The following is a 14,466-nucleotide window of genomic DNA, read 5'->3' as shown; positions in this document are numbered from 1 at the left end:
ACTGGTGTCAAGCCGTGTGTTGCCTTTGTCAAGCTGTAATAAGTAGGGGTAAGGACGTTAACCACCTCGGGACATCCTCCCTTATATGTCACCTGCAGCGCATTCATAATAAGTCAGTGACAAGTTCAAAAACTTTGGGCGACAGCGGAAGCAGTCCACTGGCCAGTAAATCCCTTCCTCATGTAACCAAGCTCACGCAAACCACCCCACCAACTCCCTCAGTGTCAATTTCCTCCTTACCCAGGAAAGCCAATAGTCCTGCAGGCCATGTCACTGGCAAGTCTGACGAGTCCTCTCCTGCCTGGGATTCCTCCGATGCATCCTTGAGTGTAATGCCTGCTGCTGCTGGCGCTGCTGCTGCTGTTGTTGCTGCTGGGAGTGGATCGTCATCCCAGAGGGGAAGTCGTAAGACCACTTGTACTACTTCCAGTAAGCAATTGACTGTCCAACAGTCCTTTGTGAGGAAGATGAAATATCACAGCAGTCATCCTTTTGCAAAGCGGATAACTGAGGCCTTGACAACTATGTTGGTGTTAGACGTGCGTCCAGTATCCGCCGTTAGTTCTCGGGGAACTAGAGAATTGCTTGAGATAGTGTGCCCCCGTTACCAAATACCATCTAGGTTCCACTTCTCTAGGCAGGCGATACCGAGAATGTACACGGACGTCAGAAAAAGACTCACCAGTGTCCAAAAAAATGCAGTTGTACCCAATGTCCACTTAACCACGGACATGTGGACAAGTGGAGCAGGGCAGACTCAGGACTATATGACTGTGACAGCCCACTGGGTAGATGTATTGCCTCTCGCTGCAAGAACAGCAGCGGCGACACCAGTAGCAGCATCTCGCAAACGCCAACTCGTTCCTAGGCAGGCTACGCTTTGTATCACCGCTTTCCAGAATACGCACACAGCTGAAAACCTCTTACGGCAACTTAGGAAGATCATCGCAGAATGGCTTACCCCAATTGGACTCTCCTGGGGATTTGTGGCATCGGACAACGCCACCAATATTGTGCGTGCATTACATCTGGGCAAATTCCAGCACGTCCCATGTTTTGCACATACCTTGAATTTGGTGGTGCAGAATTATTTAAAAAACGACAGGGGCGTGCAAGAGATGCTGTCGGTGGCCAGAAGAATTGCGGGCCACTTTCGGCGTACAGGCACCGCGTACAGAAGACTGGAGCACCACCAAAAACACCTGAACCTGCCCTGCCATCATCTGAAGCAAGAGGTGGTAACGAGGTGGGATTCAACCCTCTATATGCTTCAGAGGATGGAGGAGCAGCAAAAGGCCATTCAAGCCTATACATCTGGCCACGATATAGGCAAAGGAGGTGGAATGCACCTGTCTCAAGCGCAGTGGAGAATGATTTCAACGTTGTGCAAGGTTCTGCAACCTTTTGAACTTGCCACACGTGAAGTCAGTTCAGACACTGCCAGCCTGAGTCAGGTCATTCCCCTCATCAGGATTTTGCGGAAGAAGCTGGAGGCATTGAAGGAGGAGCTAAAACAGAGCGATTCCGCTAGGCATGTGGGACTTGTGGATGGAGCCCTTAATTCGCTTAACCAGGATTCACGGGTGGTCAATCTGTTGAAATCAGAGCACTACATTTTGGCCACCGTGCTCGATCCTAGATTTAAAACCTACGTTGGATCTCTCTTTCCGGCAGACACAAGTCTGCAGAGGTTCAAAGACCTGCTGGTGAGAAAATTGTCAAGTCAAGCGGAACGCGACCCGTCAACATCTCCTCCTTCACATTCTCCCGCAACTGGGGGTGCGAGGAAAAGGCTACGAATTCCGAGCCCACCCGCTGGCGGTGATGCAGGGCAGTCTGGAGCGACTGCTGATGCTGATATCTGGTCCGGACTGAAGGACCTGCCAACGATTACTGACATGTCGTCTACTGTCACTGTATATGATTCTCTCACCATTGAAAGAATGGTGGAGGATTATATGAGTGACCGCATCCAAGTAGGCACGTCAGACAATCCGTACGTATACTGGCAGGAAAAAGAAGCAATTTGGAGGCCCTTGCACAAACTGGCTTTATTCTACCTAAGTTGCCCTCCCTCCAGTGTGTACTCCGAAAGAGTGTTTAGTGCCGCCACTCACCTTGTCAGCAATCGGCGTACGAGGTTACTTCCAGAAAATGTGGAGAAGATTATGTTCATTAAAATGAATTATAATCAATTCCTCTGTGGAGACATTCACCAGCAGCAATTGCCTCCAGAAAGTACACGGGGTCCTGGGATGGTGGATTCCAGTGGGGACGAATTAATAATCTGTGAGGAGGGGGATGTACACAGTGAAAGGGGTGATGAATCGGACGATGCTGATGAGGTGGACATCTTGCCTCTGTAGAGCCAGTTTGTGCAAGGAGAGATTTATTGCTTCTTTTTTGGTGGGGGCCCAAACCAACCAGTCATTTCAGTCACAGTCGTGTGGCAGACCCTGTCGCTGAAATGATGGGTTCGTTAAAGTGTGCATGTCCTGTTTATACAACATAAGGGTGGGTGGGAGGGCCCAAGGACAATTCCATCTTGCACCTCTTTTTTCTTTCATTTTTCTTTGCGTCATGTGCTGTTTGGGGAGTATTTTTTTGAAGGGTCATCCTGCGTGACACTGCAGTGCCACTCCTAGATGGGCCAGGTGTTTGTGTCAGCCACTAGGGTCGCTTAGCTTAGTCACACAGCTACCTCATTGCGCCTCTTTTATTCTTTGCGTCATGTGCTGTTTGGGGAGTATTTTTTTGAAGGGCCATCCTGCGTGACACTGCAGTGCCACTCCTAGATGGGCCAGGTGTTTGTGTCGGCCACTAGGGTCGCTTAGCTTAGTCACACAGCTACCTCATTGCGCCTCTTTTTTTCTTTGCGTCATGTGCTGTTTGGGGAGTATTTTTTTGAAGGGCCATCCTGTCAGACACTGCAGTGCCACTCCTAGATGGGTCAGGTGTTTGTGTCGGCCACTTGGGTTGCTGAGCTTAGTCACACAGCTACCTCATTGCGCCTTTTTTTTTCTTTGTGTCATGTGCTGTTTGGGGAGTATTTTTTTGAAGGGCCATCCTGCGTGACACTGCAGTGACACTCCTAGATGGGCCAGGTGTTTGTGTCGGCCACTAGGGTCGCTTAGCTTAGTCACACAGCTACCTCATTGCGCCTCTTTTTTTCTTTGCGTCATGTGCTGTTTGGGGAGTATTTTTTTGAAGGGCCATCCTGTCTGACACTGCAGTGCCACTCCTAGATGGGCCAGGTGTTTGTGTCGGCCACTTGGGTCGCTGAGCTTAGTCACACAGCTACCTCATTGCGCCTCTTTTTTTCTTTGCGTCATGTGCTGTTTGGGGAGTATTTTTTTGAAGGGCCATCCTGCGTGACACTGCAGTGCCACTCCTAGATGGGCCAGGTGTTTGTGTCGGCCACTAGGGTCGCTTAGCTTAGTCACACAGCTACCTCATTGCGCCTCTTTTTTTCTTTGCGTCATGTGCTGTTTGGGGAGTATTTTTTTGAAGGGCCATCCTGCGTGACACTGCAGTGCCACTCCTAGATGGGCCAGGTGTTTGTGTCGGCCACTTGGGTCGCTTATCTTAGTCACACAGCTACCTCGGTGCAAATTTTAGGACTAAAAATAATATTGTGAGGTGTGAGGTGTTCAGAATAGACTGAAAATGAGTGGAAATTATGGTTATTGAGGTTAATAATACTATGGGATCAAAATGACCCCCAAATTCTATGATTTAAGCAGTTTTTCAGGGTTTTTCAAAAAAAACACCCGAATCCAACAAAAAAAATTCGGTGAGGTTTTGCCAAAACGCGTTCGAACCCAAAACACGGCCGCGGAACCGAACCCAAAACCAAAACACATAACCTGAAAAATTTCCGGTGCACATCACTAATATATATATATATATATATATATATATATAGACACACACAGATTCCAGATGGTCGCCACTCCCTGAGTCCCACAGCTTTCAAAGGTGCCAGTCAGAGCAGCATTTACAAAATGAACAGAAGGCGGCACTCAATGGTCTTACAACAGCATACCAGAATAACTCAATACTCCATAACTTCAACGTTTCGGGTTTACTCCAACCCGTCGTCAGGATACAGCAGCTCTATCCTGACGACTAGTTGGAATAAACCCGAAACGTTGAAATGATGGAGTATTGAGTTATTCTGGTATGCTGTTTAAGACCATTGAGTGCCGCCCTCTGTTCAAAATATATATATATATATATATATATATATATACACACACATACACATCTATGCATGTATATATATATATATATATATATATATATATGCTTTCAGAAAAGAGCAATCAGCGGCACTCAGAGACTGCAAAAGCCAAGAATAAAGTGCAAGTGCTTTTAATCCATTTTAGCAAAACAGGGGTGATCCAACGTTTCGGGGCGCGAACGTCCCTTTGTCAAGGTGAACAAACACAGAGTTCACCTTGACAAAGGGACGTTCGCGCCCCGAAACGTTGGATCACCCCTGTTTTGCTAAAATGGATTAAAAGCACTTGCACTTTATTCTTGGCTTTTGCAGTCTCTGAGTGCCGCTGATTGCTCTATTCTGAAAGCATATGCATGCATCTTCCAGATGGCACCGGAGCACCATTGAATCCACAGGGAGAGTGCCGATCCGAGTATACATCGTATATATATATATATATATATATATATATATATAGCAGTGGTAAGTCCAAGGAGTGCCGCCTTTATTCCTTCGCCGCTAGCACCTGAGCCATAGGTGGGTAAGGATACCACTGCTGCATTATTTCCAGGAGGGCACCCGGACATTTATCCATTTATTCAGAGTGCCGGATTTATCTATGTGTATATGTGTGTATATATATATATATATATATATATAGTGAGAGAGGCAGAGTATATGTGTGGCACACCGCATGCATACAGTACACACACACACACATCATATGCACACATACATGTAGCAGTCACACACACACCGTGATTAAAAAAACAACTGTGCACGCACACACACACACACACACACACACACACACACACACACACACACACACACCTTTCCCCCATACTTCACACGTACTGTAGATTACTGCAGGTGCTCCTCCGTGACTGCCTGGCAGTGATGGGCGCCGGAGCAGGTGGAATGGATATGAAAGACTCCTGACTTGGAAGCGGTTACAGCTGAACCGGCGGTGGCCGGCCAGTAGCACTGGGGTGAGGGTGCGCAGCTAGTGAAGAGACGGAGACAAGGTTGTCTCTGTCTCTGAAAAAAAGAATTTGGTCCGTCAGGGGGGGTTTCTGGGTACTTGGAAACCCCCCCTGCATGCGCTACTGATACGCAAGCACGCCTAGTAGATTTCACCCAATGAGCTTATGGAGCGATATGGTGGCATGTGGAGGTGCTGGACCATTAACCAGCAGTGAGGCGGGTTGAGCAGCATGAGAGCGCTCTTTGGAAAATACAGTTGGCACATCAGTGCACCTAGTGTTGCGCAGCAGTACAGATAGGAGATTTTGCAGTGCAAGATCACTGAAACGAGATAGAATGATGAAAAGGCTGTCTATGGGTTTTATTTCCACAGCCCACGAAGCCTTTCATTCCGCTGAATGACTTGAAATTTGCATAATACAAAAGCTGACAGTCTTTGGGTCTCATCCCCCCAAAAATGATCATGTACAAAATTGTCATATATAATAAAGACAGCTGTGGTGTCCTTTCATTTAGCTGCATGGGCCTCCCTGGCGCACCTATGGAGAGTCAAGGCATTTTGCATTCGGTGCTCATTTTATTATTTATTACCAGTTATTTATATAGCGCACACATATTCTGCAGCACTTTACAGAGAATATTTGCTTGTTCACATCAGTCCCTGCCCCAGTGGAGCTTACAATCTATATTCCCTATCACATGTACACGCACGGGTTAATTTTGTTGGGAGCCAATTAACCTATTAGTATATTTTTGGATTGTGGGAGGAAACTGGAGTACCCGGAGGAAACCCACACAGGGATGGGGAGAATATACAAACTCCACACAGTTAGGGCCATGGTGGGAATCAAAACCATGACCTCAGTGCTGTGAGGCAGTAATGCTAACCATTACACCATCCGTACTGTCCTAAATTACCTCTTTATCAGTGGTTCTCAAACTGTGTGCCAGGGTGCCGCAAGGCTCTTGCAGGGGTGCCTTGGGTTGGTGGTCAAGATTAGAAACAAATCAAATTATTTATGGTCAAAGTGATAGGCAAAACCAGGTTTGGTGACTGCCAATCATAAAACATGCGGACAAAAAGAAGCACAACTGTGCACCACCACATAACTGACCCTAAGAATGACAGGAAGGCACAATCTACTTAATGTAATATTTTTCTTCCAAATAATAAACATTTATCCGAGGGTTGCCGTGATAAAAATGCTTATATTTTAGTACGCCATGATTCAAGAAAGTTTGAGAACCACTGTCCTATGTTATAGATGGAACAACAAATGAATGCGCCCATCGTGCGATGCTAATCACGGCTACTACCTGCAGACAGTGACAGCAGCGCTGCATTGATACCAGTTCATGCGTCGTATAAAAATGCCTTCTAGTTCTACCCTTAGTAACAGCAATGTGCTATCTCTTATCCCCCAGGTATTCGCAGGGCAGGCCGATGAGATCAGGTCCAGAAGTAACATGTTTTCTTTGCTCTTTTTGGGACTTGGAGTATTGTTTTTTATCACCATTTCCCTTCAGGTGAGTGTTTAATAAAAATGGTTTATTTTAATGTATTTACCTTTTATACAGTTATTTAAGGAAAACACTTGTCCTCAATACTACTTTCCCAATGTTAATAAGAATACCAAAGTCTTCAACAGTCCCATTTGTTGGTAAAACTGTCCCAATTTTCAATCGGCAGAAAAGGCAAAGTCTATGAGATTGGGGTGTGATAATGGTAAGCTGGTGGGTTGTCTGTGCGAATCATTGTCATGGGTTGGCCAGACATGGTGGACAGCGTTTCCTCTAGATACTCCAGTTTCCTCAGACACCCCAAAATATATCTGCTGATTAACTGATTTCTGACAAAAAATGAACCAATGTGTATATGTGTGCATACATGTGGCACTGGCAACCAATCAGCATCTACCTACCATGTTATAGAGTGAACTTGATAAATGCTTCCTCAAAGCTGATTGGATGCTACTGTATGTGCAACTACTCCACTGTTTTCGCTGCTTGATACATCGACCCAATAGACTGTAATCTCCACTGGGGCAGGGACAGATGTGTATAACTAAACTATCCTCTTTAAATGCTGTGCATTGGGTGAGATATAGAAATAGCTGTTACATGGGTGTGGTATGTTTCCCCGGCACTTGGGATCCCGGCGTCCAGCATACCAGCGCCGGGATCCCGACCACCAGAAAAAAAAACATCTTGTGTGCTTGCTGTGCTCGTCATGCTGCGCTCGCCACGCTGCAGCACGCGCCATGTGCACCTCGCTATTTATATACTCCCTCCAGGGGTGTCGTGGACACCCCAAGAGGGAGAATACTTTTCGGTATACCGGCGGTCGTTACATAACTGCCAAAGGTAACTGTTACTAAGGTCTATTTACTAAGCCTTGGACGGAGATAAAGTGGAAGGAGATAAAGGGTGGGATGTACTAACCTCCGCCGCAGCATTAAGTTACGTTTTCTCTGCGATCTCATCTAACCGCTCCGCTGGACGCTGCTTCCCCTTAGCTCCCCCGTCTGCATTCTCTCTCCTCTCCCTCCTCATCCTCCATTGGCGCATGCGCACAGCTCACTGGTTTTCCGGGCATGCGCACACAGGCTTGTTGGACTTGTTGAGATGTGCGCATATGCCATCGGCCAGGGGGAGCGCAGCGATATGAGAACTTCAGTGGGCGCGGCGGTGATCAGGAGGGAGAGGAGAAAGAATGCAGACAGGGGAGCTAAGGGAAAATGGCAGCCAGCGGAGCGGTTAGATGAGATTGCAGAGAAAACGTAACTTATCCCTGCGGCGGAGGTTAGTACATCCCGCCCAAAGTACCAGCCAATCACCTAACTGCCATGTCACAAGCTGTGTTTTAAAAATGTCAGTTAGAAGCTGATTGGCTGGTACTTTATCTCTATCCATTTAATCTCCATACACGGCTTAGTGAATAGACCCAGTGTTTGGGCAGGATTCAGATGTGGATACTGCTGCATTGGCTCCAGCATCTGTAGCCTTTCCCTGGGGTAGTAGCCTGCGGTGTTACAGTATGCATCCATGTACTCTGTAACACCGCAGTGATACCTGATTGCATGCACCAGCACTCTGCAAGATGCAGTTTTTCCGTCTGAACATGGCTCCTGTGGCGCTTTCACTGACACACCCTTGCCAATCCCATAACACGCCCATGAAACCGACTTTTTTTAGTTCACTTCAGGCCACCTCCTAGTCACCGTTCAGGAACACCCATCACTTTGCCGCCCCTTTTCTGATCCCATCTGTCATGGTCACAATAGATTTTGTGTGTGTGTGTATACACTCTGTGTAACACATGCACTGTAGGGGGTTTCAGTACTTGTCACTCATGTGCAGTAGCGCTCAGCTGTGTGTGTCTCTGATGCAGGCCCTGTATGTGTCTGTGAATGGGCGAAGAAGATTAGGTCATCTGCATGTTCGCATTACTGGTTTGTTAATGTAAATATCTATGATGAGTGTTAAACAGATGCTGTGTTACTCTCTATGATCCTTATCAGACATTTTAAGCCTAATTCAGACCTTTTGCACGACTACGATCAGCCACCCTGGCATGCGGGGGGACACCCAGCACAGGGCTAGTCCGCCCTGCATGTCTGGCCCTCCCCGTGCCGCACTGGTGCAAAAGCATTGCATGGCAGCTGTCAAAGTCGAAAAATATTGTGATGCACACACACTGTACTAACCCCATGCACATTCCCGCCGTGCGTGCACATATCCGCAATTTGCGTATGATCGCTCCCGCTTTCCTGCGCGTGATATGAGTATTTACGGCGGAGTTTGTGAGCGCGTAGAGGGTTATTAGAACATTACATATTTAACCCAAATAGCACACTATTTAGACATAACCCCATCGCACCACATCAGCAAGTATCACCAGTTTAAATGATTCCTGGACTGAGGGATTCGCCTTTGCATGATAGGAAGGGTCAGACTAAGGTTAGAAGGTGATGTCTAGTACCCAGCTGTAGGGTATTTCAAGAGTAATATTCCGGTGTTGGTTAGAGGAAGATCGCATGTCCCAGCGTATAGTTATGTGCAAAAGTAGAATATAGTTACAAACTGTGTTTATTGTATATTATGTATGCGGCGGGAATCCAGAAGATACCACCCACCATAGCAGTTGGAGAAAGACATCGCCCACCTTTTCAAATCAACCTATGACCTCACCTGTAATGTGGAGATGCATCTCTGTGTCCAATGGAAAATGCGTTTACAGTAGCCATTGTATTGTGTATGTAAGTTGTGTATAAAAAGCCTGTTCTTGCTGGGCCGGTCAGAAGACTCTGAACGCTTTCTACCTGATAGCGGAGGACTGGCCTAGGTTGCGCCTGCGAACGACTTTCACGTATGTACATTGACTGTAGCCATTATTCTGTTTAGATATCTTGTTAGCCTGTAGTGTATAAATCGTACTGTTTTTCCCTTTTTCTAATTAATCCGCAGGGGCCTTAGAACCCTGTGGTTTTACCCCATATCGGTGTTGTGTCCTCATTTCTCTGCTAGGGGTTAAAGAGCAGGGGTTAAAGTGGGCCGGAACAGGGTGGAACTGCGTTCTGTCAGTTGTATTAGGAGGAGAAACCAGTTCCTCCACCTCCAATCCACTTTGCCCAGCCATGGGATTCTGTACATGAAGTGCTGCTGCCTGAATCTAATTAGACTGTCCTTGTTCCTGCCACTGTACATTATGCCTCCAACATTAACAGATTGGGTGGGTGGGTGGTCACGGGCAATGATAGACAGTGTCTCTCTTAGCCCGCCTCTAACAGTCCTCTTCTGATGTTATGGGCCGTGGCGGCGGAAACGAGACGATGCAGTGCCATCACTGCGCGTCCATCTCTTTTACCGCGTAAAGAGGAGGCGCTGCCAGCGGCCAGCCAGAGCCCAGAAACAGGAGGACCCACAATGACGCTGTTAGTGGCAGGGGAGCAGTGAGAATACTGGAGTACCGGAGAAAGAGGTAGGAAGGAGCTGCACAGGGGGGATGATGTTCGCTGTGTCAGTGATTATACTGTATGTGCTCGGGTAAAGGAGCTGTGTGTGGGATTATATGTGCTGGGGGAGGGAACTGTCATGGATAAAATGTGCAGGGGGGAGAGCTGTGTATGGAATGAAATGTTCTGGGAGGGGGAGAGCTGTGTATGGAGTGAAATGTTCTGGGGGTGGGGGGAGAGCTGTGTATGGAATGAAACGTTCTTGGGGGAGTGCTGTGTATGGAATGAAATGTTCTGGGGGAGGGGGAGAGCTGTGTATGGAATGAAATGTTCTGGGGGGGAGAGCTGTGTATGGCGTGTAATGTTCTTGGGGGAAGGGGAGCTGTGTATGGAATTAAATGTTCTTGCGGGGGGAGAGCTGTGTATGGAATGAAATGCTCGGGGGGCTGTGTATGGAATGAAATGTTCTTGGGGGGTGAGAGCTGTGTATGGAATGAAATGCTCTGGGGGGGGGAGCTGTGTATGGAATGAAATGCTCTAGGAGGGAGAGCTGTGTATGGAATGAAATGCTCTAGGGGGGAGAGCTGTGTATGGAATGAAATGTTCTTGGGGGGAGAGAGCTGTTTATGTAATTAAATGTTCTGGGGGGGTTGTGTCAGGGATAAAATGTGTCGGGGAGGATGCTTTGTGAAGGATAAGGTGTGTCAGAGAGCTGTGTGAGGAGGAGAGCTGTTGCGGGGATACATTTTGCTGGTGGGGGAGGACTGGCAGGGATAACATGTGCTAGGGGAGAGCAGTATTGGGGATAAAATTTGTTGGAGCTTTGTGAAGGTAATGATGTGTCATGGAGATAACTGCGTGATGGATAAACTGGGGGAAGAGTTGCATAAGGGATGGTAGCGTTTAATTTACCTTCGTGGAGAGGAACTTTCCCATAACCCCCTGGGTCCATGTCACAATCTATTTGGAAAAGTAAAGTGTGGCGAGCAAAGCCAGACACCGAGCCAGAAGCGTGGCGAGAGTCCAATGCTGCATAGAAAAAAAAATTACCCCAAACAAACGGAAAACAAAACAAAACATTTTGGTGCTGTAAGGGCGGAAGTTCTCTCCTGCCCTCTCGTTTTGCCACTTCCAGGTCCTGAGCATGAAGGTAACATAGACACAACCATAAAGGATAAACTATGCTAGGAGGGAGAGTTGCATGAGATAGAAACAGCTCGGTCTTTTTTAGAGCATGCGCTTCAATTTTGGGGTTGAGATTTTTTTCAATCCCAGGATTAGAAAACAGGGGTGGGACTTGCTTCCCTAGTACAGCCCCTATAGTTTTAGTAGTCCCTAAAGGCAGTGGTTAAAGTAGTCTGGAATGGGGCGGAACTGCGTTCCGTCACTTAAAATTGAAGGCGGATCCAGTTCCGCCTCTGTCTGGCCACTAGCATCTGATCCCGGCTTCACTGCACTTTAAAGCTTGCAGTAGCCACCAGCCAATCCTGGCTCATGGGCGTACCGGCTGCCAATTAAAAGAAGGCAAGGCTTTTTTTTTTATTAATTGGGTGAGTCCGTGAGCCAATTACGACTCGCACGCCGCCAGCCAATGAGAAGCTGTCAGCTTCTCATTGGCTAGCAGTTCGCCAGCCGTGATTGGTGCACAAGATCACAGATCAAGGAGCATCTTGTTTGGAACGGCTGACGGCCGCTGACAACTTCAAACTGCACTACAGCTGGGACCCAGCCAACGCTCCCTGCTCCTCCTCTGTCCCACTCCCAGCAAAGACAAAGGTGTGCTCCCTCCTCTCTCCCATGTCTAGCAGTGTCCCCGGGATAGACACCTCCTCGCCGCCTGCACCCAGTGCACTGCCTCTGTCTCTCCCCATCCCTCTGATGCCGGTGGAGGATGAGGATGCTGCTACAGGAGCTTGGAGTCCGTGACCTGCTGTTCAGGGTCTTTGTGTGAGTACCGGGGCTGAGACCCCCTTACTATGTATATAGTGATACAGAGAAGTATGTATCCCTCCTATATCTATGTATCCAGCTGGGGTCCCCTATTCCCCATGTTGACTGTGCATTGTGTCACATGTTTTCCAGGTTGCAGGTATAAAGTAGTTTTCGGCTGGATCAGTTCTTTCATTAACTTCACAGTAACAGTGATGTAATTATGTGCGGTAGAGCTGATTTTGATTTGGGGATACTATTGTGTGGCCACGCCCCTTCTTAGTGAGGCCACTCCTCTTTTGCAGCGTGCACCTGCAGCGTGTGGGTGATGTAGGAGATGAGTTCCCCCACCTCTCCAGGACCACTTTAAGCCCTGTTAAAGAGTATTATATTCACAAACTGCATAAGGTTTTAATGTGTATTGGTAAAGTGTACGCTCTGCGAGTACTTTGTACCGACAGCGCTGCACCAGGTTTAAAGTGTATTATCATTGCAGTGCTTTGCTGCATAAGGTTTACAGTATAACATATCGTTGCATTTTATCACTAACAAGGTTTAAAATCTCTCATCTGATTGTATGCGCGCAGTATGTACTTTGTACTCCCGGCGCGGCGTCTTGTACGCTAAATCCGTAAGCTAAAGGACTCTGTACGCAAATAGCGTACACAGTACGTAGCGTGCGTATTCAGTCTAGCGGCCGCAGCGGCTCAATGGTAAAAGTGTAGTTGAAGGTATAGCTTTATGTTTAAAGATAATAATTGACATTATCAATTGGGAGCTCGTCCGGTTCCTCCTCATACCCGCAGCCTAGCAGGTCAAGGCAGACTTTATCTATCAGCAAATAGCGGAAAGGTATCCTACATTAGTGCTGATAAGATAAGCGTCTGATCTGCATGGTTTGTAGGGATGCTGGTGGGATCCGAAAGGTAAGAACGTAAAGCTATTTTTAAAATCTGTGAAATTTCTGTTTGGCGCCAATTGCGCACGCAACACACGCACACACCTGTATTTTGTACTTTGTATATCTACTCGCTTGTTGCCATTAGCATTGATTACTAGATCCATTTTGACCCGTGCTGAGAAATTTGTTGCTATTTAGTTAAAATATAGAGTAATATTTAAGGGAGTACGTGTAAAACACACACGCAGCCTGGCCTAGTTATAAAGGTTTATACAGAAGTAACTGTGTGTAGTGTTAAGTGAGCGATTGTAGGTAATATCGCTTACATTTATAAAAGTGTGGTATTTGTATTACTGCGGACGTACAGTCTTTTGTACACGTGTCTCGGACAAAAGTTCGGGACTGCATAGCGCAACGTACGAACATACACACGTGGCGTGTTTACGCAACTTGCGTAAGAGTACTCCCGCTAAGTACAAATTACACAATAGCATTGTTTAGTTTAGGCACGAAACGGTAGCCACGCGATAATAGCACAAATTGATCAGTTTCCAATATTTAGTTTAAAAACCTTATTACCGTTTTACCTCTGGTACTAAGGCTGTTTTACCTGAATGAAAGTAAATTTTCTGTACAGAAAAACCAAAGTGTATATGATTGAACGAGCGTAAAGAGTACAAAGGAGCAAGGTAGCAAGTTACCACAGACCAGTAGGTCAGTGAAGTCAGAAAGCTGCTGACAAGATCAGCGAAGCTCTGAATACAGCAGACTAGGAGGTCAGCGGGGTGTTTGTGTAGATACCGTAGCCAAAGTGGTTAGCGAAGAAACCCATATACAGTAGGCCAATTTTAGATACGCTCCGGCTGAGGATTGGCAGCTTAAACAATCGATTCCGTTGGTCGTACGGCGGATAAGTAACAGTTACTTATACGCAGTGTGATTGTACCGCACGTTCGTGTGTGCAATACTTAGTGCAACTTGATACCCTTTTACAAGCTTTGCGTAAAAATCACGGGATCATAGGCGCCGAGTGAAGCATACGCAAGCGTGATTTGTGTAACTTTTTTTATTTTAAGGGAGTTTTCGCTGGTCACTCAGGAAATCTCTAACGACCAATATTTGCTGGGAAGGGTAAGTCACTCCAATATAATCTCAGTATATAAAGGTTCCACAGGGGCCCTAGGTTGTATACGACCGGCGCTGACGGCAGTGTTTAGGTGTATTGGCCAACGTGGGCGTGAGTGGGTGAGAGCACTCGTTGAACTTTCACCGTTGCCTTACCACTGAGTATTTTGGTTTTTGTAGGAATTAGCTGAGAAGGCAATACCTGCAAATATGGGGGCCAGTTGCTCAAGTAAGGGATGATCAACCAGGGTTCAGGTTGATATTCCGCGGCCTAAAGGGTCAGCGAGGTACATAATGTGTGAGAAATATGGATCACACACAGAGGTTTTATGCAATGAATGGGAACG

General features: G+C 46.9%; 1 protein-coding gene across 1 annotated transcript in view; it reads left to right on the top strand.

Annotated features, from left to right (window-relative positions):
- The window catches only part of LOC134929556 (ATP-dependent translocase ABCB1-like), a 270,024-nt gene that overhangs the window by 146,474 nt on the left and 109,084 nt on the right, over nucleotides 1-14,466 (top strand). The window contains exon 15 of the mRNA XM_063925150.1: nucleotides 6,635-6,736. Within this exon, the coding sequence (XP_063781220.1) occupies nucleotides 6,635-6,736 (102 nt within the window). The remainder of the gene's footprint in view (nucleotides 1-6,634; nucleotides 6,737-14,466) is intronic.

This window comes from Pseudophryne corroboree, chromosome 5 (genome assembly GCF_028390025.1).
Source record: "Pseudophryne corroboree isolate aPseCor3 chromosome 5, aPseCor3.hap2, whole genome shotgun sequence".
Lineage (NCBI taxonomy): Eukaryota > Metazoa > Chordata > Amphibia > Anura > Myobatrachidae > Pseudophryne > Pseudophryne corroboree.
Note: the sequence above shows the minus strand (reverse complement) of the source record. Positions and strands in the feature narration are given on the sequence as shown.